Source organism: Nelumbo lutea, chromosome 1, assembly GCF_056320005.1.
Source record: "Nelumbo lutea isolate HS-2025 chromosome 1, American lotus-T2T, whole genome shotgun sequence".
NCBI classification, from domain to species: Eukaryota; Viridiplantae; Streptophyta; class Magnoliopsida; order Proteales; family Nelumbonaceae; genus Nelumbo; species Nelumbo lutea.
The window spans coordinates 30,778,484-30,801,667 of record NC_142684.1 but is presented as its reverse complement, the minus strand read 5'-3'; the positions used below and the strand labels follow the sequence as shown (position 1 = coordinate 30,801,667).

Below are 23,184 nucleotides of genomic sequence, written 5' to 3'. Positions count from 1 at the left end.
TGACCATAATAGCAATTACCAATAAATGGAAAAAGATAACTTGGTACAAAATAATATAACATGAAAATCTAATTAACTATCTTGTAATTCCAAATTGTATTTGGAAGACAACCGCCGAAAAGTTCCATCAATTATGAGATTGTCTATCATTTCATACTTCTTGTAGTTTACTTCAAGATTCTCTGCCTGACTATATGCAAGCTTCTTTTCTTCTTCAAGTTGATGCTGTAAAAAGAGAAAGATTTGAATTTTAAACAATATTCCTAGGCATAGTAAGTTTGAATGGAAATGGCAATATCATCCCTGAATTCAAAGACTACTCTTGTAGGCAGAGATTGGCTGAAGAGAGATCATCATGGTTTAATATCATAAAATAAAGACTACTCTTCAAGTTCCTAGGCATGGTTTAATATCATACTATATAACATCTTTTTTATGAATAATAAAGCATCATTATTTTTTTTAATGGGTTTACAATTGATACAGCATTTAGATTTCCCAAGTCCCACGGAATTCTGACTGTTATATTAGAAGTTACATTTGAATCTTCTCATCGCACTCCTGAAAGACCAAGCCGCTGTCTCTGGTTCTTTCAGCCACCCTATTACCACCACTTAGGAGTCCTCTTCTATGACCAGATTTCTGTGGTTCAACTCTTTAGAAATTTGAGCCCCCTAAAAAACAGCTTGGATCTCTACACTAACCGTGTCCCCCATCCCAATTGGACCAGAGAATAAAGCCTATCTGGCCCTCTGCATTCCTGAAAACTCCCCCAATCTCAGAGGGCCCAGGATTACCAAGGCTGCTTCCATCAAAGTTTAGTTTTGTGAAACTTGCTTCCAGAGGCTTCCAGGCTATGACAGGTTTGTCCTTAACTGAAGAAGCTTTAGCAACTAGTTCCCAATTTCTTCATATGTCATCAAAGGAGAAAAGTGAGCATAGATCTATAGCTTTAGCCCAATTAATAACCCTAAACAGCAGACATTCCCACACAGAATCCTGATCTCTTTCTTTGTCATTAAAAATTCTGTTATTTCTTTTTTATAAGTAAAGAGAATTTCATTAAGAACATTAAATTGAGAAACAGTAAAGAAACTAAGTAGCCTCAGATACCCCACTAGTATTTAAAACTTGGACACCTATCAACTTTTGATTTTCAGTCTTACAACTGAGCCCAAAAACATTGTTCCCTGTAAACCCCTTGTTTCACTAGTTGATCTGCAAAACCATTTGCTGCTCTCGAGTCCATTGAATTAATAACTGCATGTCCTTGGCGAGGTGATTAAGCTTCTTGATTTAATTTCTGAACAACCAGGGAGTCTTTTCATTCTGCTTTAGCCAGCTTATAATCACTTTGGAGTCGCCTCTGACAACCAACTTTCTCACTCCTAGTTCCATAGATTTTTGTATTCCCAAAACTACTGCCTTTGGTTCAGCTGTAATGGAATCTCTCATCCAGTAAGGCCCCAATACAGCCCCACCACAATCCCATTGTCATTTCTTATCACCCCTCCAATTCCAGACATACATAGGTTACCAAAGCTGCTCCCATCAAAGTTTAATTTGAGGAAACCAGACTAAGGGGGGTCCCAGTTTCTTCTCAAGACCTTTGCTGAGATGAGTCAAGGATGATGCTACTTTCCTCCAATTTATGAGTATATCGTCTTGTACTAAAATATGAGAATAATCTCAGACTTTACTCACGAGATCACTTTTATTGTAATCCCTTCTATCAGCATTTCCTTGCACCTTTTCTTTTCAAAAATTCTCAAATTCCTCTCCTCCCATAACACCCAAAGCACTGCAGCTCATGTGCATCTCCAGTGTTCTGCCTCTTCTTTTTGGCCATCTAAAGGTAGAGGGGTTAAACAGCCTTTTCCAAGCTCATCAGGTGTCCCACCTGCATCCAAATAGAGAAAAGAACCATTCCCAAATACAGCTAGCAACAGGACAGGAGACAAAAATATGAAAGGCAATTTTCACCACTGGTCTCACACAAACAGCACCTATTGGGTGAAAGGCACCAGCCAAGCCGCCGCCTCTACATCAGATCACAGGTGTTAATTTGCACCAAGGTAGAGCTCCCGACAGAAAGCACCCACATTGGGGGTAATAGGGTGGCACCAAACTTCTCGGATTGGGAAGTGCACCCCAGGTTGAGCAGGAGAGGACAAGGTTTTAAAGAAAGAAGCACAGCTGAAAGCTCTAGAAGGATTAGGAGTCCACTCCAGCTCGCTCGCTCACCTCTGCTTCGAAAAGACCCCCCCCCCACCTTCACCTAGTGCTATGCATCTTCATCTTCTTAATATAAAATATTTTTATTAAAAATAAAGAAAAATGAGATCTTCCTTCCTTTTCATCCTCCCCTTCCTCCTTCATCCTCCTTCCCCTCCTCTTAAGGAGGCTTGTGCCAAGCCTCCTTGTGTTCGGGAGGCTTATGCCTCTTATGTTCTGAACTACGTCTCATGCCTCTAGGTAGTGAAACGCCTCAAAGCCACGCCTCCGCATTTTAAAAAATTGCTTTCAAAACCTCCCTATGTGGCATCTTAAAGACCAAAAGGAAGAAAACTAGGAGGCTCGCTAAGGTCGACTTAATCAAGGTGATGTAACCCCTCAGAGACACAATTCCTCTTCCAAGCTAATAATTTCTTGGCACATCTTTCAATGATTGGGATCCAAAAACTTGCTTCCCGAGGGTTGGCTTCTAAAGGCATACCTAGATATTTCAACAGCCAACTAGTAATAGGACAGCCTAGGGCCTCTACTACCCCAATCATCTACTACTCCCCCTAATTTAACCCCACTACACAGCTCTTTTCAAAATTGATCTTCAATTTAGAGACAAATTCAAACAACTCTATTACCAGCTTCAGATTCCTTGACTTCTGAGGATCATCACTCTCACAAAAGATAATTGTATCACCGGCAAACTGTAAATATGTAACAGCAATGCTCTTTCACCCCCAAATTTAACCCCACTACACAGCTCTTTTCAAAATTGATCTTCAATTTAGAGACAAATTCAAACAACTCTATTACCAGCTTCAGATTCCTTGAGTTCTGAGGATCATCACTCTCACAAAAGATAATTGTATTGCCGGCAAACTGTAAATATGTAACAGCAATGCTCTTTCCCCCAATCCTCTAGCCTTTAAACAGTCCCAAAATAACAGCTCTAGAGATAAGACAACTAAACACCTCCACCACCAAGGTAAATAAAGGGAGAGAAAGAAGGGGTCCCCTTACCTCAAACCCTTCTATCCATCCACACCACCTCTCTCCAGACGCAAAATTTCTTCAACTGTCCATAAGGAAAGACCAATCAACCATGTCATAAGCTTTCTCCAAGTCCAATTTGCACACAAATTCCTTCGTTCCCCTTTTTCTAAAATCCTCTCCACATTCATTAACTATCAAGATCTGGTTTGTAATTTGTCTACCTTGAATGAATGCCCCTTGAGGGTGGCTTATCAAGATGGTAAGGACTAGCTTCAATCTCAAAGACAACACCTTTGCTAGGATTTTATAAATGCTAGTTACAAGGCAAATTGGTCCGGAATCTCTTGGCTGGGTGGCTTCTCCCTTCTTTGGAATTAAGGCTGAGAAGGTGGAATTAATCCCTAGGCTAGTAAAGCGTTCATTAGCAAATTCCTCAAAATCTGCCTAAAGGTCTGATTTAATTACCTCCCAACTAGGGGTGTTTATGGTCCGGTTCGGTGTGGTTTGGAGAAGATCAAAAACCAAACTGATAAATTACGGTTTGCAAAATTTCTAAATCGAACCAAACCATTTTGGTATTGAAACCAAATCAAACCATTTTATTAAAACCTTCCAAAGTAGCCCTCACATTCTCTTGTCTCCTATAAACTGATTTGAAGTGAGCCACAAAGCAACTAGCAATCTCTTCTTGAACAACCAAAGCTTCTACATTCACTTCTAATTTCTCCACAAAATTTTTTCTTCTTCTACCATTAGCAAGTGATCCATATAATGAACACCCCTACTCCCATCCGGTCCAGAGGCTTTTGATTCATCCATTGAGAACACTGCCCCCCTTATCTCCTTCGGATCAAAACCCCTTTCCAACATTCTTACCAACTCTGGAATCAACCAAGGCCACTCAAAACCTCCCAAAGTAGCCCTCACATTCTCTTGTCCCCTATAAACTAATTTGAGGTGAGCCACAAAGCAACTAGCAATCTCTTCTTGATCAACCAAAGCTTCTCCATTCACTTCTAATTTCTCCACAAAATTTTTTCTTCTTCTACCATTAGCAAGTGCATGAAAAAACTTAGTATTACCATCCCCCTCTTTAATCCATTGGTGCCTTGATTTTTGTCTCCAATTTATCTCTTCCCTCTAAAGGGTTTCTTCCAACTCCTTTTTCAAGTATCATCTCATAATCTTGTCTTCCTCACCACACCTTGACTCCCCTTTACATCCAAAAGCTCGATTTGAGAAATTACAATTAGTTTCCTATCCTCAATTCTTCCAAAATGATCTCTATTCCACTCTTTAATTTCACATTTAAGCTTTTGCAACTTCCTATGAAATCTTACGCCTTTCCACCAGACTCCTCGCACTCTTCTCTCCACCGATCCTCAACCTTCTGGAAAAAGTCAAGATGTGTGAACCACATATTTTCGAACCTAAAGGCTTTGGGGCCACTCATGGAGTCTTTAATTCCAATACTAATTGGGCAATGGTCAAAAGTAACATGCAATAAAGCTCTTGCCTCCAACTCAACCCAATGTTCTTCCAACTCAAGATTAAAAATAAATCTATCCAACTTTGAGAAGCTAGGAGGGATTTGTAGATTCGCCCAAGTGAACAAACTCTAGGTGGGAATTTCCTTCGGCTCACACCCCTCTATTGAATTTCCCCATGCTAGTGGATATTTCCTGATTGGGATTACTCATCACATTAGTGAACTTGACCATGTTAAAAACCTCACCTAAGCACCAAGGCCCATGGTAAACCCCTAACATCAAAGAGCTCCCCCTACATTTCACCTCTTTCTCTATAACTAATAGGTCCATAGATGTTCGTCATCACCCTAGTGAAGCCATCACCCACATTCTAGAATTTGAGAGAGTGGGAATCAACCTATCAATTCTTCCAGTGGCGTTTTCGTTTTGTTCTTCTATAATGTTACTAAGCCCCCCCAAAGCACCTCATGATGGTATAAAGGACCATCCTATGCCTCTAGAACCCCCAACACTCCTCACCCATCTTCTATCCATTTTTGCGACTTTTGTTTCTTGACTATATTTGTATTCTCCTTCCTAAGCAGATCCTTTATTACACGCCTTTTCCTAGCACTGCCCAACCCTCAAACATCAATATCCTACTTTTATATATAAAATCATTGCAGTTCACCTTTTTTCACCAAATATTAGTATATCACCACAAGAAAATTTGGTAATATAACAATAAAACAAAGATCTACCTTGAGAAGCAGCGAAGCTTCTGCAACATGTTTCTTTGTAAGGTGCTTCAACTTCTTAGCAACTTCAAAATCTGGATCCTTGGGATCCATCCAACGAATCTGTATCTTTCTACCAGGCTTTACGGGACGATCACTAAACATCTCCACTTCAGCTGCACGGGCTCTAACAGGCCTTGGCATCCCACCCAACATGAAAGGATAGTCAGTCATCTCCATGATAATTGCTTTAGCTAGCTTTGCTGTCTCCATCTCGACCAAGGCACACTGGGGGATTTCATTTGCCTCTGTATAGTTTGGGATGAACTGAACATCTCTGACATTTCCAAACTGTTCGAGTGCAGTTTTTAAGACAGCTTCTGTGATCTGTGGTGACAGGTTGTCAACATAGACTGTCCTCCTGACTTTCTCTTGAAATTCTGCATATTCCTTATGGGCTGGAGTCCCCATATACAGGTTTTAAATGCAAATATTCTCCTGCAGCATAAGCAAAAACAAAGGATGAATAACCATGTCAGGATCAACTGTTTCATTTTATACTTGTGAAACAAAAGAGTAGTCATTTTCTAATAAACCATCTATGCCATAACATAATGTCACAGTTTGTTACACCTCACAATGGAAAAGGAAAGTTCTTTTGAGCTTTTATTTTATGGGTAACAAGAGATTTCTATTAAAATCAGAATGATAAATGATGTACAACTGTACAAGTGAAAGTGCTCCTACTAGCCCCTTGTCTTGCCAGTTGCCGATGCACCTGCCAAACAATTTGCCGTCTTGTTCACCCAATAAAATGGGGCTCTCGACTCTATTGCAGTTCTGTTCACTTCTCTTAATAGTATGCCATAGACCTGCTCTTTTATTTTGTCACCTGCTTACCAAAATAGAATCACCTTCAACCAGTAAATTATTATAATTTAGAGTTATAATTTAGAGTCCTCCCAATTTTCAGTCCTTGCAGCAAAGCTAATAATGCTGTCTAATCAGAATTGGCATGCCATATGGGGCATGAAAATAATGCCAAAACTGTACCTTCCTCCACCCACTATCCTTGCTGATCTAGGATTAGCTAAACTGCATTCATCAAAATTCAGTTTAACAGTGTTTGGCAGAAGAGTCCAGGCACAAGCTAATAGAGGCCCTTGTATAGATGAACTAGCGACCCTGATGCCAGCCTCTTGTTATATAATTTATGGTTTTGACCCAAGAAGCAATCTTGGATTTGATATTTTCAATCTTTTTTTTTTGGATAAATCTTGATATTTTCAGTTACTTCTCCAGCTGTTTGGCTCTGACCATCAAAAATTCTGGCATTTCTTCCTTCCCAAATTGCCCAAAGAATGGTGGCCTTAGAGCATCTCCAAAGCATCTTTCCCCCTCTATTATTTGGGGAGAAAAAAAATAACACCAAAGAGGCTACTCAAATCTGTTGGAGGAGCCCACCAGCATCCAAAAAGGCTAAGCATGCTCTCAAATTAGAGAAACGAAAGGGCAGGAAATTAGCAGGTAAAGAGTAATTTCACTTCACTTTCACAACTTAACCAATAGCAGCAACAAACATGGGGTGAACATGAAAAGCACTAATTTGGGCTCCTTTCCCGCAAGACATCACAGGTGTTGATCTTTTGGTGATAAACCTCCTAGCAGAGTGCTCTAATCTTGGCTGGATGGGACCCCACAAAATGGCACTGACCGGAAAAGAACCCACATTGGGACCATGAGGAAGAGGAACCATCTTTTTTCTCATTCTTGATACAGGTTTCCACGCTTTCACATTATAAGACATTTTTTCTTAATATTCCAAACCTAAACGGCTGAACCCAAAGTGAATCTTCAAAATAGTCCATCAAATAAATGAAAGTACAGAATGCAGAGGTCAATGGTTAAAGTGAAGAGGAAAAGCCAGGAATTGAAAAGACAAGATCATAAGAAACACAAAGCATTTGATAATTGAGCTTCACCACACCATTTGATCTACGATGCACTAGTAGGTTTTAGGCTTACCTATCCAACTCAGTTTAGAAGTCCAGTGTTTAGAAAACTGGACCAGGCTGGCTGCTCGGATCAGTTGACCATGACCTGGGACCCAAGCCGGTTCGGTCACACCCCAATAATTGTATTTGCTATATAACAGGTAAAAACTGGCTGTCTGTACCATTTAACCAGAAAAATCGGTGAACCTATCCCGGTTTCATGAAACCACTCGTGTCCTTAATTAATTGAAATTTTAAAACGTGTTTAACAAGACTTGAACTGATGACCTCTTATTTTCATATATTACCTAATTACCACTAGTCCACCTCTTTACTTGTGTTAAATAACAACTCTTTATTGTACATATTACTTTATTATGCATGTATTTTAAAGAAAATGTAAATTAAGAATCTTGAACCCTAATCATTTGTTTTAAAAATAAAGGAACTTGCCATCCATCCATCATATTTAAGTATATTAGAAGTAGTAAAATATATTATATATAGTATTTATTTGACATATGGTATCTTAGTCCATTGCTTGTACGGTTCAACCCCAATTGAACCTCTCCCTTCTCCGCTTCTGTGCCCGGTCCTGTTCTCTGAATATTATAGAATTAAAAGGGTTAAGAAAAAAAGATAAAGAAAATGAAGCAGTTGATTATGTAAATCTCCATACGCAAAACCTTTAGCAGACTCCTTAGTCAACTTTTTTATCAGAAAAGGTAAAGGTAAAACTTTATTGAGTTTTATTGAAAGAGGACAAAACCCAATAATGTTACAAAGATTCCTGTGAAGAGGGCACCAGCTAACAGCCCCAATCCCCAGGCCAAACATGCAAATTAAAGCTCCCACAAACTCTTTGAACTAAATAGCAGGGCATAATTTTGATGCTCAAATGGTTTAGCTATTTACACCCAAGGAACAACCTTGCCCACAGCAAACCTTACCAGAACATCAACATCTCTGCTTTTACCAGTGAACAGTCTCCTATTCCTTTCAGCCCAAATTGTTCCCATGACTGCAGCAGGAACAGCCTACCAAAAGCATTTTCCCCTACTACTTAGACCCAGCAGAACCCAACTACCCAAGATATCATCAAGAACAGAGGCAGGCCGCAGGCCTAACCCAACACAAGTTTGCAGCCTTGAAATGGATCCTTAGAGCCGCAGCCACAGGGCAATGGATGCAGAGGTGGTAAATGATTTCTCTTTCCAGCCCACACATACAGCAGGTATCTTGGATCAGCATTCCCCTTCTCGGCAGCAGGGCGCAGGCCTAACCCAACACAAGTTTGCAGCCTTGAAATGGATCCTTAGAGCCGCAGCCACAGGGCAATGGATGCAGAGGTGGTAAATGATTTCTCCTTCCAGCCCACACATACAGCAGGTATCTTGGATCAGCATTCCCCTTCTCGGCAGATGTGCATTGGTCAGAAATTTCCCAAGAGTATCTGCACACAACAAAAAGCCCAATTCAGTGGTAGCATTTAGTTTCTCAGAAAAAGGCTTGACTGAGAATTCACCATTCTTGCTCCACTTCCAGCCCTATTGATCACTTTGCTCTTCCCTAACTAATTGATCTTTCAACACCTGCAGCAGGTTACACACAGAACCCAGCTCCCAATCAAAAAGATTCCTACGGAACTTAGGTAACCCAAACAACATTTCCACCCACATTCAAGGCACAATCAGCTACAGTAGTTTCCCTGTTTTCAGCAAGCTAAAACAGCTGAAGGAAGACCACTTCCAGAGGCCTCTCCGAACAAAAAACACCAGGGGTCTTTCCAAAAGGAAAGGTTCCAACCATCCCCCACCTTGTAGATAATTCCATACGCAAAGTTGTTACAAATTTTCAAAATACTCTTCCACGAGGGACGACCATAGGAAGAGGTATGCTCAACTGTAGCCAAATTTCCCCTTCTCAAGCTATTTTGCTGCAGTCAGGATCTCCGCAAAGCCTCAATTTCTTCCCCAAATCTCCAAATCCATTTCACTTTCTGAGGAGAGCTATGCCAAATGCTTTTATTCTTTTGATACCCAACCCTCCCTCCCCAAGGAGAGAACAGATTTGATCCAACCTAACCAAATGGCTCTTCTTTTCTTCTTTGCTGACCTTTCCATAAGAACTCTCTTTGGATTAATTCAACGTTTTAGCTACCTTCATGGGGATTGGGAACAAGGAAAGGTAGTATGTGGGAACGGTAGATAAATTGCCTTTGATGAAGGTACCTTTGATGAGGGTAACTCTCCCACCTTCAAAAAGATATTTGGACTCCCAAGAAGGCAGCTTCTTCTCCAACCTCTCAAGCATAGGATTCCAAAATGAGGCAGAACTACACATCATAAGAAACTTAATAGGGAGGTGGTCCACTTTCCAAAGCCAGCACTCCGGCAAGACTATCAATGTTCTCCACCCGGCCAACTGGGATGGCTCTTCCCAAATCCTAAAATAAACTCGGTTTGGTGACCAATTCAACAAGATATAAAAAAGAAAAAAGAGATACAAAAAAGGTGACCAGAAATCACCCAAGAAGAGAAAAAAATCAACCCTACAAGCAACCAAAACCCGATTCCACAAACTCAACATCACAAACAAAAATCACTCCAAACAAGCAATCTCTCCATACCTTAAAAGCTGATAACACCCACCCAAACCCATATAAAACCTTAAAAACAGAGAATCATTTGACCTTCAAACCAACAACTAAACAAAAAGGCCACCTAATCAACCCAAAGCCAAAAATACCAAAACCCCAGAACTTTGCTAAATCTAACAATGCCACAACACAACACTAAACTACAATTTAAACATTTTTTTATGAATAACTACTATTTAAACATTACCCAACACTTTATTCTGTCACTCAACTTCTCCAGTGGCTTGGACAGGAGTTACAGGACATCTCCACTTCTCTTAAAATCTTTCTTTGTTTTTCCTCACCATCTTGATAGGTCCAACCCCAAAAAAAACCCCTCTCATCTGGCAAAAACTTTCTAAACCTAAAAAAGTTCAATGATTTTTCTGATTTCTAAATTTTCTACTGCATTAGGAAAAAGTTAAACGATTTTTCTTTCTCCCTTCTCCATCTTTTCTTCTTCCTCTTGCTATCTTCTTCTTCTTCTACTTTCTCTTCTGCTATAATCTGAAATATTTTATTGTTTTTTATTGGACTATATCACATCTTCTCCAAATCCATTTTACATATTAGCCCTGAAGTGCCCTCCTTATTTCTTAGTCAATCAGTTCATTTGCCACCAAGACACTGTCCAGCATTTGACAACACAGCACAAATGCAAACTGATTTTGTGTTCTCAGACTATTCAGAACCTTTCTAAACCTCTCTATGTTAGAACCCTAGCCAAATTTTTTGCAAAAGTTATTCAATGGACTAATCGGCCTAAAATCCTTAATGTTAGTGGACCGTTCTACTTTTGGAATTAGGGAGAACATGTAGCATTTGAATTCCTTTCCAAAGGAGCATTCCAATGGAAGTCCTGGATGACCTTCAAAACATCATCCTTCACCACCTCCCAACAGCTCTTATAGAAAAGACCAATGAGACCAGCTGGACCTAGCGGTTTTTCTACATCAAGGTTCTTTACCACCTGCCAGATTTCCTCTTCATAAAAGGGAGCTTCCAAGTCCCTTTGTTGGTCAGCTGATATTTTCTTGAAATTTAGACCCACAGGCAGAGGCCATCTTGCCCATCCTTCCTTCAACATATCAGAAAAGAATTTTGTAGCTATACTTTTCAATTAGACCAATTTTCCCCTACCAAACCTTCATGTTCAAGCCTTTCTATGTAGTTTATTCTATTCCTTGCCTTTGCCATTTTAAAGAAGAAACTAGAGTTTCCTTCCCTGCTTTGAGCCACTTCACCTTCGCCCTTTGTCTCCATTTCGATTCATCCTTATAGGTCAGCTTGCCCAGAACCAATTTAGCTGTCGATCTTTTTTTCACTCTTCTTCTGTAATAGGCCCTCCTTCTTCAGTCTGATCCACTTCCTTGATTACCTCTAAGCAAGTTATCTTTTCTGACTCTGATTTATTCCACATCTCCGCCCTCCAAGTCTTCAAGGCATCCTTAATGGCTCCCAGTTTCTTTGCTAGAACATAGAATCTCGTCCCATCCACCTGATTTTCAGCCCAATTATTTTTTTGGAAAGGAATTAAATCCTCTTCTTCAAACAAGGCATGCTCCAATTTGAAAGGGGTCTTCCTACACACTTGAGTATCACATAGTTGAAGGGGAGAGTGATCTGAAACAAGCCCAGAAGAGCCACCTACTTCAAGTTCTTAATAGATCTCCCCATCCATGGGAGGCCAGGAATCTTTCAAATTTTACCTACACAGGAGTTCTTGATTATTTTGTAAATCAATGCACATCTCTAGATCTCCTTCTTCCACCATTTCTGTCTGGTTTCCATGAATCTAACTACACTGAAATCCCTCCTATCACCCAAGGAAGAGTGAAGGAGCCTCTAGCTTCTGCCTAATCCTCCCAAAATCTCTCTATTTGTAAATTGATCTAGCATACTGATAGATCCTAGGTAGGAAATCCGCCATCAGGTCACCAGGCCCAGGCCGGTCGTGAGGCACATGCAAAGCATTGCAAGCCTCCCCTGCAATTCGTTTACAACCGCAGGCCACGTCTTAACCACACACATGCATAAGTGCGTGGTCATGATGAGCTGATTAGGAGGAAAGCCTATATAAGGTCTAGAGTAGAACTGAATGAGCAGAAAAAGCATAACCAACTTAGTTTCTCTCTTCTTCATCCTCTCTCTCTCTCTCTCTCTCTCTCTCTCTCTCTCTCTCTCTCTCTCTCTCTCTCTCTCTCTCGTAACTCTGTTTTTAGAGGAAGGAGCTCCCTCGAAGAAGCTTCACCATTGGGAATCCATCAATTGGTATCAAAGCCCCTGATCCGCCATGCCCACAACTCGCAAACAGTCACAAGAAGACAGGATTGATCGGGTGGAAGGTGAACTGAGAAGCATGAAGGACGCCCTCTCTACGGTAGTATCTCAGCTTGAGTGAATGTTTTCCCAACCCAACAAGTAGGCAGACCAGGAGGGACCAAGCAGCGGTGCTCTTCAACCTAGCAGCACTTTCAACCTCCGCAGCCCCAAACTGGTATTTCCCACATCTTCAGGTGACGATCCTTCTCCTTGGATCTATTGCACAGAACGATATTTTGAGTTTCATGAAATTCCAGTCGGTCAAAGAGTTCAGATTACCTCCATCTTGTTGATGGAGACGCTAGTCTTTGGTACCAATGGTACCGCCGTTCACACCCACAATTGTCTTGGTTAGACTTCGTGGAGGCCTTGCAAATACAGTTTAGTCCTTACAGCTTTGAAAACTTTGACGAAGCTTTATCTAGAGTAAAACAAACTGGCTTCATTCGAGAATATCAGGTTGAATTCAAATGGCTAGCCATGAGAGTGCATGGATGGCCAGAACATGCTCTCACCGCCTGCTTTATTGGTGGCTTGAGGGAAGACATTAGACTAGAAGTGAAAGCCCTGCAACCCCCTAGTGTGCTGGCCACGGTGAGACTAGCCCGTCTACATGAAGACAAATTGGCCCAGGCTCAGAGGAACCCACGGCCGAGATTTCTCGTGCCGACTCCCAATCCCTTGACATCTAAAACCGAGCTAACCCCATCTCGACCAAACCCACCGCCGGCCCCCACTGTGAGAAAACTCAACTGGGTCGAGATGCAGGCCCATCGGGAAAAAGGCTTGTGCTACAACTGTGAGGAGAAATTTTCTCTAGGACATAAGTGCAAGGCCCAACAAATGTTCCCTCTTCAAATTATTGACAGCCCGAATGAGAATGAAGATGTGGATACCAGACCCATGGTACCTGACAAGGCAGAAGATTCCGTCAAAGAAAACCCAGAGATCTCACTCCACGCCCTAATTGGGCTCCACTCCAATAAGACTATGAGAGTGCATGGTGTTCTCAAGGGTAGAAAAGTGTGCATCTTAATTGATAGTGGGAGTTCCCTTAACTTCATCACTTCGGACCTGGCTCGACAAATGGGCCTAGAGGTAAAGGCAATAGGTAATTACTCACTTTGTTGTTAAGGCAGCTAATGGACAACGGATACCTTGTGATGGGTTGTGCAAGGCCATAGGCCTTAGAATTCAAGGCCATATGTTCAACATGGACCTATGTCCCTTGGATTCCAGTGGGGGTGACTTACTCTTGGGGATCCAATGGCTTAAACTCCTCGGACCAATAGTATGTGATTGGACCCTCCTGACTATGGATTTCTAGATGAATGGGAAGCAATGCCATTTAAAGGGGATTGGACCAACTGAACCAGCAGCACATTCAGCCAGGCATGTTGTCAATTACAGCCTTCACTCCAATGCAACAACCCTGGTCTATCTGGGTTTGTTGGGCATAGGGCCCAATGTTTATTGTGATGACAGAACCCACAAGGTGACAAAAGACCCCATTTTACAACAGCTCCTCAGCATATCAAGATGTCCTTGGAGAACCAAACGGGCCTACCACCTGTATGCACTACAGATCCCCACATTCCTATTTAGCCGGAGGCCCAACCCACCAATGTAAGACCTTAAAGATACCCACATGATCAGGGGCTAAAATTGACAAAATAGTCACAAATTTGTTGTCCAAGCAACTGATACAACCGAGCCACAGTCCCTACGCTTCTTTAGTCCTTCTCGTCAAGAAGGATGGAACGTGGCGTTTTTGTGTTAATTATCAGGCCCTAAATAGCATCACTTTGAAGGACGGATTTCCCATTCCATTAATAGATGAGATATTTGATGAGTTGAAGCATGTTGTTTATTTTTCCAAATTGGACCTACGATCCGACTACCATCAGATCCGGGTCCATCTAGAAGACATCCACAAAACTGCCTTCAGAACCCATGATGGCCACTATGAATTTCTGGTCATGCCTTTGGGTTGACTAATGCGCCCTCCTCTTTTCAGAGCCTCATGAATGATATCTTCCAACCCTACCTCAGGCACTTCATCTTGTTCTTTGATGATATCTCGGTTTATAGTAGTGATTGGGCTTCTCATTTAGAACATTTGGAGTTAACCCTTGGGATTCTCTAGCAACATCAATTATTCGGCAAGACTTCCAAGTGCACTTTCGACCAAACACAGATTCAATATTTGGGGCACTTAATTTCATGTGGGACTGTAATGACTGATCCTAAGAAAATTGTGGCAATGACTCAATGGGCTCGACCCAAGACCATCAAGAGTTTGTGGGGTTTTCTAGGTCTCACCAGGTACATAGAAGGTTCATAAACAGTTATGCCTCCCTAGCCGCCCCTCTTACAACTCTGCTGAAGGACGTCATTACTTGGTCAAAACAAGCGGAGGTGGCATTTGAATCCCTCAAGAAGGCAATGACAACACCACCTACCCTGACCTCACCCGACTTTTCCAAGCCATTTGTGGTGGAGTGCAATGCGTCGGGCAGAGGAATTGGTGCAGTCCTGATGCAAGAGGGACACCCTATTGCTTATTTCTGTAAGTTCCTATCAGCCAAGGTCCAATTAAAGTCTACTTATGACAAAGAGTTGATGGCCTTGGTGCTCTCGGTGCACAAGTGGAGAGCTTATTTGTCAGGGTGAAAATTCACAGTCAAGACTGATCAGAGGAGTCTCAAACATTTGATGGAAGAAAGGATTCTTAACCTTGAACAACAGAAGTGGACTAGCAAGTTAATGGGCTTTGATTTAACCATTGAATACAAACCTGGCCCATCCAATGCAGCTATTGATGCTCTATCCAAAAGAGAAGAAATGAACTCTTTGATAGTTTACAGACCTCTCCACCCCTTGCTTGAACGCATCAAGGAAGAAGCCCAACAAGATGATAAATTAAAATTGAATCGAAAACAATTGGGATCAAGGGCAAGCCGAGTGGGTTCAGACTTGTTCTACAAAGGGCGGCTAGTGATAGCACCCAAATCGTCGTTTCACACAGATCTCTTGAAGTTGTTCCATGAGACAGTAGAGGGAGGTCATTCTAGGTTAATCAGAACTTAGAGGCACATAGCAGCACACTTCTACTAGCAAAGAATGAAGAAGGCGGTGCAAGGTTTTGTTGCAAGTTGCTTTGTATGCCAGACCCAGAAATACCAGGCCCAAACCCCAACTGGATTGCTACAGCCCTTACCCATTCCAAATTAGGTGTGGGACGAGGTAACTATGGATTATATCACGAGGTTGCCTAAGTCTAGAAGAAATCTGTTATATTGGTTGTTGTGGATAGATTGAGCAAGTATGCACACTTTCTTGCACTTTCCCACCCCTACATGGCATCTCAAGTAGCTCAGGTCTACATTCGAGAAGTGGCTAGGCACCATGGTACTCCAACAACTATCATCACAGATCGGGACCACCCCTTCGTGAGCCGATTCTGGGAAGAATACTTTCGGGCACAGGGTACTCACACTTACCATTCCACCAGCTACCACCCACATACTAATGGGCAATCGGAAGTTGTTAACCACTATCTAGAGACCTACCTCAGGTATTCCGCGGGAGAAAAGCCTACTCAGTGGCTAAAATGGCTTCCGTGAGCTGAATTCTAGTATAATACCACTTATCTTGTTTCTATTGGGACCACCCCATTCAAGATCTTGTATGGAAGGGACCCACCCTTCGTGTTACCCTATGAGAAGGGCACATCATCAGTTGCAGGGTTTGAACAGCAACTTGAAGCTAGGGACGAAGCAATTCAATCACTCAAGAACCACTTACTCAAAGCCCAAAATTACATGAAGATGTATGATAAGAAACATCGCAATATGGAGTACCAAGTGGGGGACTTAATCTACCTAAAACTACAACCTTATAGGTAGTCATCTTTGGCAAAACGAGCATGGCAGAAGTTCTCGCCTCGTTTCTTTGGTCCCTTCCGCATCTCAGGGAAAGTGGGACAAATAGCTTACAAATTAGACTTGTCGAGTACTGCCCGGTTATCTTGCTTCTACTGGGACCACCCCATTCAAGATCTTGTATGGAAGGGACTCACCCTTCGTGTTACCCTATGAGAAGGGCACATCATCAGTTGCATGGGTTGAACAGCAACTTGAAGCTAGGGACGAAGCAATTCAATCACTCAAGAACCACTTACTCAAAGCCCAAAATTACATGAAGATGTAGTATGATAAGAAACATCGCAATGTAGAGTACAAGTGGGGGACTTAGTCTACCTGAAACTACAACCTTATAGGTAGTCATCTTTGGCAAACGAGCATGGCAGAAGTTCTCGCCGCGTTTCTTTGGTCCCTTCCGCATCTCAAGGAAAGTGGGAGCAATAGCTTACAAATTAGACTTGTTGAGTACTGCCCGACTCCACCTAGTATTTCATGTCTCGCTCCTCAAGCCATGTCGAACAGATGCAGCCTTGGTGAAGGCCACAATTACATGAGTTTACTAGTGAAGGGCAACTGATTGTTGAGCCCAATGTCATCTCAGATATTTGTTGGATAAAGGTTGGTCGCAAAGTGGTGAAGGCAAGCCCTAGTTCAATGGATGAACCTGCCCACAAAGGATGCCACTTGGGAAGACTTCAGTAAGTTACAGGAGCAGCTTCCCCATCTTGACCTTGAGGCCGAGGTCATTCATAAGGGTGGGAGATGTGATAGAACCCAGGTAGGTAATCTGCCATCAAGTCACCAAGCCCAGACCCATGCGGGCCGTGAGGCACATGAAGCAGCAAGAGTGGTACATGCAAAGCACTGCAAGCCTCCCCTGCAAATCATTTACAACAGCCAACCACATCTTAACCACCCACATGCATAAGCGCATGGTCATAATGAGTTGATTAGGAGGAAAGCCTATATAAGGCCTACGGGTAGAACTGAATGAGCAAAAAAGCATAACCAACTTAGCTTCTCTCTTCTTCTTCGTCTTCTCTCTCTCTCTCTTCCTCTCCCTCTCTCTCTCTCTCGTAACTCTATTTCTGGAGGAAGGAGCTCCTTCGAAGAAGCTTCATCACTGAGAATCCATCGCATACCCCTCCCCCAAGTCCAGAACCATCGATACAAAGAACTCCCCAATGTGAAAGGAGATAAGTTTCCACTTCAAACAATCCCACAAGGTTAGCAATCCACCAACCCTTTCTCTCACCAATTTACTACCCATTTTACTTGCCCTGACCCCAAATACTCATGATCACCTTAGCTTCCACCACTTCTAATTTGAACTCCTGAATTAACACCACATCTGGTTTTCACCTTTTCAACAAATAACAAATCAACATCCTCCTCCCCAAACCCAAACCCAAACCCCTCACATTCCAAGACAAAAGCTTCAACTCCATAACAACCAATAAGAGAAATCATACCCCCTTCCCCTCCAACGAACCCCTACACCGTTTTTCCTTCCCCCTTCACCACATCTAATTTTCACCTTTTCAACAAATCACAAATCATCACCCTCCTCCCCGAACCTAAACCCCTCACATTCCAAGACAAAAGCTTCAACTCCATAACAAACAATAAGAGAAATCATCCCCCCTTCCCCTCCAATGAACCCCTACACCGTTTTTCCTCCCACCGCCCCCCTTGCCGAGCCCTCCCCCTTTCCTACTATCACACTACTTTTCATAGAACTTCCCCCTTTATTTGATAAGTAAAAAGGAAAATTCATTAAAAATAAAAGAGTATAATCTAGATAGGTGATAAGGTAAGCACCTAATCAACAACAAAAACTTAACACAAGCATTACAATTTTAGCCTTCCATATTACAATTTTCAATCCATGCCACCTCCCACAAACTTTCCCTTAAATCTTCTCCCTTGAGCTGAGAAAAGTCTAGAAGAATTAAGACCCAATATGCAACGGATTTGCCCACAGCTGTCACCAATTTATCCAGCTCCCATTCCTTATCTTTGAAGATTCTTCTATTTCTTTCTTTCCAAATGTTCCAGAGATGGCAAATAGAATACAGCTCTATATTTTTTATTGGAAACAATAATTTCATTAATACAAATTTAAGTACAACTATCAACCCCTAAACAAGTGTCGAGTCCCAAGTAATCTTAATTACAAAACTACACAGAGCATACTCTCCCTCACAATCCCTTGTTTATACAATGTATCAGCTAAACCATTAGCTGATCTCCTTGTCCATTTGAAGCCAGCACAAATCTCCCTTGTTATATTGAGGATTACCCTTATGGGTTGTCTATAAATCCAGGCTCCCAACTTACCTGTTTGCAGCTAATCAATTAACAATTTTGAGCCTCCCTCTATCTCAATTTGGTGTAGTAACCCAATTGGTTGGCATATCTTACACCTTGAAGCAAGGCCATCACCTCCACTCTCAATGAGTCCCCCACTCCTATTGGCCCCAAAAACATACCACAATTTTGCCATTTTCATCTTTGAATACTCCCCCTATACCTGAAGGGACTGGGTTACATTTAGAGCTCCCATCAAAGCTCAATTTCACACTTTGTTGTGTTGGTGGGGACAAAATTCTTGCACAGTAGGTTTAATGGAAGTTGTAGACAACCCATAAGGGGCCACACCTCCATATTATTTTAGCTTTTTTTCTTCACTTGATTCCTGGCCATGAAGAGAATATTTCAACAGCTGTCCTTGGCTAGAAGTTCCTAACCCCAAAGATATTCATGAAGAGCTTCCACATAAACCCAAAAGTTCTGCATGCAAAGAAGAGATGGCTAACTGATTCCTCTTGCCCGCACATAAAACACATGTTATCCATGACGAAACCTCTTGGCTTCAAATGACCCACTGTCAACACACTTTCCATAACTACTATCGAAGCAAAAGCATCCACCTTTGAGGGAATTGGGTTACCCCAAATTCCACCCAAGTCTTCAAATTCCATTTGGTTCCTACAAAAGCCAAGAACCACAATACCAAAAACTTTCCGATTGAGTATTCTTTCCACCATAGCTCATCCCTAGGCTGGGTTGAGATCTTCACCCTCTCTAGCTTCTCCAGCAAACTTAAACTCTCCTCAAATTCCTTTTCAAGGAGTGGCCTTCTAAATCTTGGGCACTAAACTATCTACTCCCCAATTCTCTCATAACAGCTTCAAATAGTCACTCCAACTCCGACAACCTAAATAATCATGGAAATACCTCAAACAATCTTCCCACTCTACTCCAATTATCCTCCCAAAATCTTATTCTAGCCCCATTCCAACTCCACTTTAAACTTCATTATTCCTTTCCACACTCACACAATATGAACAACTTCCCTTGATTCCCACCCAAATCTTGTAACCCCATACCGACCACCATCCTCCTCAAAAGGGAATTTTCCTCTCTACTCAACCCAAATCTCCATAACTATTTCTCACGTAATGCTTTATTAAATAATCTCACCCTCCTAAACCCCAAACCCCCTCCATCCTCTCTACAATTTTTGGTGGAAGTGTGCAACCCTCAGTAGTGATAAGTAACAAGTCAACAGGCTCAATAACACACTTTTGATAAGTGTAACCCTTCCTCCCAAGGATAAGTATCTCATTTTCCAGCCTTCCAACCTCCTCAGTAGTGATAAGTAACAAGTCAGCAGGCTCAATAACACACTTTTGATAAGTGTAACCCTTCCTCCCAATGATAAGCATCTCATTTTCCAGCCCTCCAACCTCCTCTCTATTCTTTCAATGACTGATTTCTAGATTGTGGTGGAAGCAGAATTGCCCCCAACCAGTAAACTCAAATATGTAAATGGTAGTTCCCCTATTCTGCACTCAAAGGCTTCAGCACACTCCAACTCTTCTCTCCTCATCTCACCAACCCCTATCAAGACACTCTTAGATAAGTTAATCTTCAGAGTTCAGACCTGTCAATAACTCAAAATTAGCAAGAATTGCCCTTAGATTCAGTCCCCACAAAGGTTTCCAGTCCCCTTTCATCATGCATGGACACCAAAGCAGCAGCAACAGATCAAATACTTTTATCCAGTAAGAGGCACCCAGTTGTGTCCACCCATCAATCGACTGCCAGTCGGTTTTGCCCCAACCTCCATTTTGCTATCCGTATGCAACAAAATTGTTCAAAGAAGTTAGACATCCCTCTGCCTCCACAATGTTACCTGTTGGTCCTAACAAAGTTTTATTAGGATGAATGAATGAACAACATTACCAAATAGGGGGTTCTTGAAGCCCCTATCCCAGCCACTAGACACAAAAAAAAAGCAAAAAAGCGTCAAAGTTTCAAAAGATGCAAGCCTGGGCTGAGGCACAAGGCACACACCTAGTGCACCTAGGCGTGCACCTTTTGAAAGGGATGCGCCTAGGACCTAGGTGAGGCGCCTACCCTGAAATGTGCCTCACCTGTGCACCTTGGCGAGCCTGAGGTGTGCCTTTTAAAACACTGCTCTCACTTCCCCCCAACCTCTTGCAGCCCAATATTTGATTTTCTCCACCTTTACCTTTTTGTTGAAACAACCAACTAAACAACCCACTAAAAAGTCCTTTCTTGCGTCCACCCAATTTCCCTTTGTTTCTAGAAACAGCCATTCACCCTCCCTTCACAGAAAAGTTTCTCCAAATCCTGGCCAGACCCCTGCCACTGCCACACTTCTAAAAGAGAAATTTCTTCCAACTCTAAAACCCAACCCACCCAAATTGTACCAAGACTCCACCCCCACCATCTTCCCCCTCTAATCGGAAAATTAGATCAACCTCTGAATTTCGTTCTCCCCACAGTCCCCTCCCCTTTCTCAAATAGTTTGAACTTCGCCAAATACTGCCACTGCAGATCAACACAAAGCACCTCCCAAATACGTTGGTGTCAATTTATATTATAACCCATGGTTATCTCCTATATTTTGTTTGTTTTCATTCCTGGAATGGGTTCCACATTTTGCAATATTTTGTTTGTTTTCATTCCTGGAGTGGGTTCCAAATTTTGCATTAGCCCTTCTCATAACAGAACCTAGGTTTGAAAACAAGAGGGTTCCACATTTTGCATTGGTCCTTCCCCTAACAGGAGTGGGCTCCACACTGAAACTGTCCATGTATTCATCTCATGCAAATGACCAAGGAGAGAACCACTCAGTGGTGTGGCATCACAGTTACAAAATCTGCCTAGATAAGTCAGTTAAAACCGTTTAATCTGACTAACAAATATAATTTTCTGAGCCACTTTTGTGAGCAACCCCAACTTGTGTCTATAATCAGGTTGATGTCTTCCACCCCCAACCCAAGCCAGTTGCATGGAAAGCCCAAGCTAACCCAGTCCAGCTCCAACTGTTTCAGCTTTGAGCTTAAAAACCCAACCCTTGTTGACTTTGAGAGACTAATAAGGTTTCAATTTCTCTAGTTTTATATACTTCTAATGTATGATTTAGAATTCCTTGAATTCTAGACTAGCACCAACATCCATTGCAACAATTAGCAACATGCATTATTGATCCACTTGGTCTCTAACTTGTTTACATTTGAATCGGTGAAGAAATCACAAGTCACAACAACATAAATTAGTTTATATAAAGCACTAATATCATTTCTAAATTGTTTACCTGAGAAATCTATTCTAAATCTTTCTGGCTGATTCTTGAATCTTTTCTCTTTTTTTTTGCATCAAAATGTCAAATTTCTTTATGCAAATCCTTTAATAAGTTCTGACACAGTCATGCTGTGTCAAGATAAGAAGGGAGAGAGTCATGCTAATTTATAGAAATAAAGGTAGACTAAACTTGCAACTCCAGCAGTTATTTCTTTATCGATCTAAGCGGTTAAACTTACTTAAAGAAGAAGGAAATTGCATGAGCTAAAAGCTATCTGAGAGAAATAGTAATCTATCCTATATGCATTCATCATCAGTGGAAAAGCTTAACAATAGGTAAATACAGATGCAACATGGAGAAACAGATTTAAAACAGGACAACCTATGGCAGGATTAGGAAGGGTACGCAAGCTTTACAGGGACTGATGAACTCAATCCTGTCAACCCTTCCCCTCCCCATCCTTCAATGACAACCAGATAAAAAAGGGAGAAATGGAAGAAAGTAAGAGAGTTTATTGCAGAGGAGAGGAAGGATTACCTGATCACGCTTATTCCCAAAATGTTGCCGGAAAATAAAAGAAGAGAATAGCCTGGCTGAACTACGGTGACAAGGAGGAGGCTTGCTTCTGGACTTCACAGAAACCCAGATTATTTGACGAAATCAGTACTGAAGCTGCACCGGTATTCTGTCCGAACGAGAGCTTGCTATGCAACTCCTCTGCTTCACGTTAAAGGTGGGATAGGCGACAAAAGGAGAAAGGGGTATGGGAAGAGAAAGAAATGGAGGAGAGAGGGGAGAGGGAGTCTTACAGAGCGAGAAGGAGCAATCAGAGGGGAGTTCGTTCGCCGCCGCCGTTCACCGGAAGACGATGAACAACGACGATAAACAGCGCTTTCGTAAGAGATAAAAATAGAAGAAAGAAGGGGAGATCCGATGGTGAGAAGGATTCCTTATCACCGCCGCTGTACTTCTGGGTCTGGCAGAGGAAGGAAATGCACAGTGTCGTCGTCTCCAAGAATAGGTTCGGTGAAGATGAAGAAGAAGAAGAAGAAGAAGAAGAAGAAGAAGAAGAAGAAGAAGGGGAAGAGGAGTAAGACCGAGAGAGAAGGAGAAAAAGAGAGATCAAGGTGAAACCGAGGGAGGAAGGAGATCTTTCGCTGCTCCGCCGATTGTTCGAGCGGAGAAGAGAATGAACAGTGCTTCCCCGTAATCTCTTCCGGACTAGGGCAAATGAAGTTACAGGCATTTTTATATTGAAT

At 42.0% G+C, this 23,184-nt stretch overlaps 1 protein-coding gene across 1 annotated transcript; it reads right to left on the bottom strand.

The window, feature by feature from the left end:
* Nucleotides 1–23,184, bottom strand: LOC148874146 (ASI1-immunoprecipitated protein 1-like). Its single transcript, XM_088966648.1, has 3 exons — nt 22,463–23,184; nt 5,450–5,923; nt 1–225 (listed from the first exon to the last, which is right to left on the bottom strand). The coding sequence occupies exons 2-3, from the start codon at nt 5,894–5,896 to the stop codon at nt 73–75; spliced, it is 600 nt and encodes a 199-aa protein (XP_088822774.1). The 5' UTR covers nt 5,897–5,923; nt 22,463–23,184; the 3' UTR covers nt 1–72.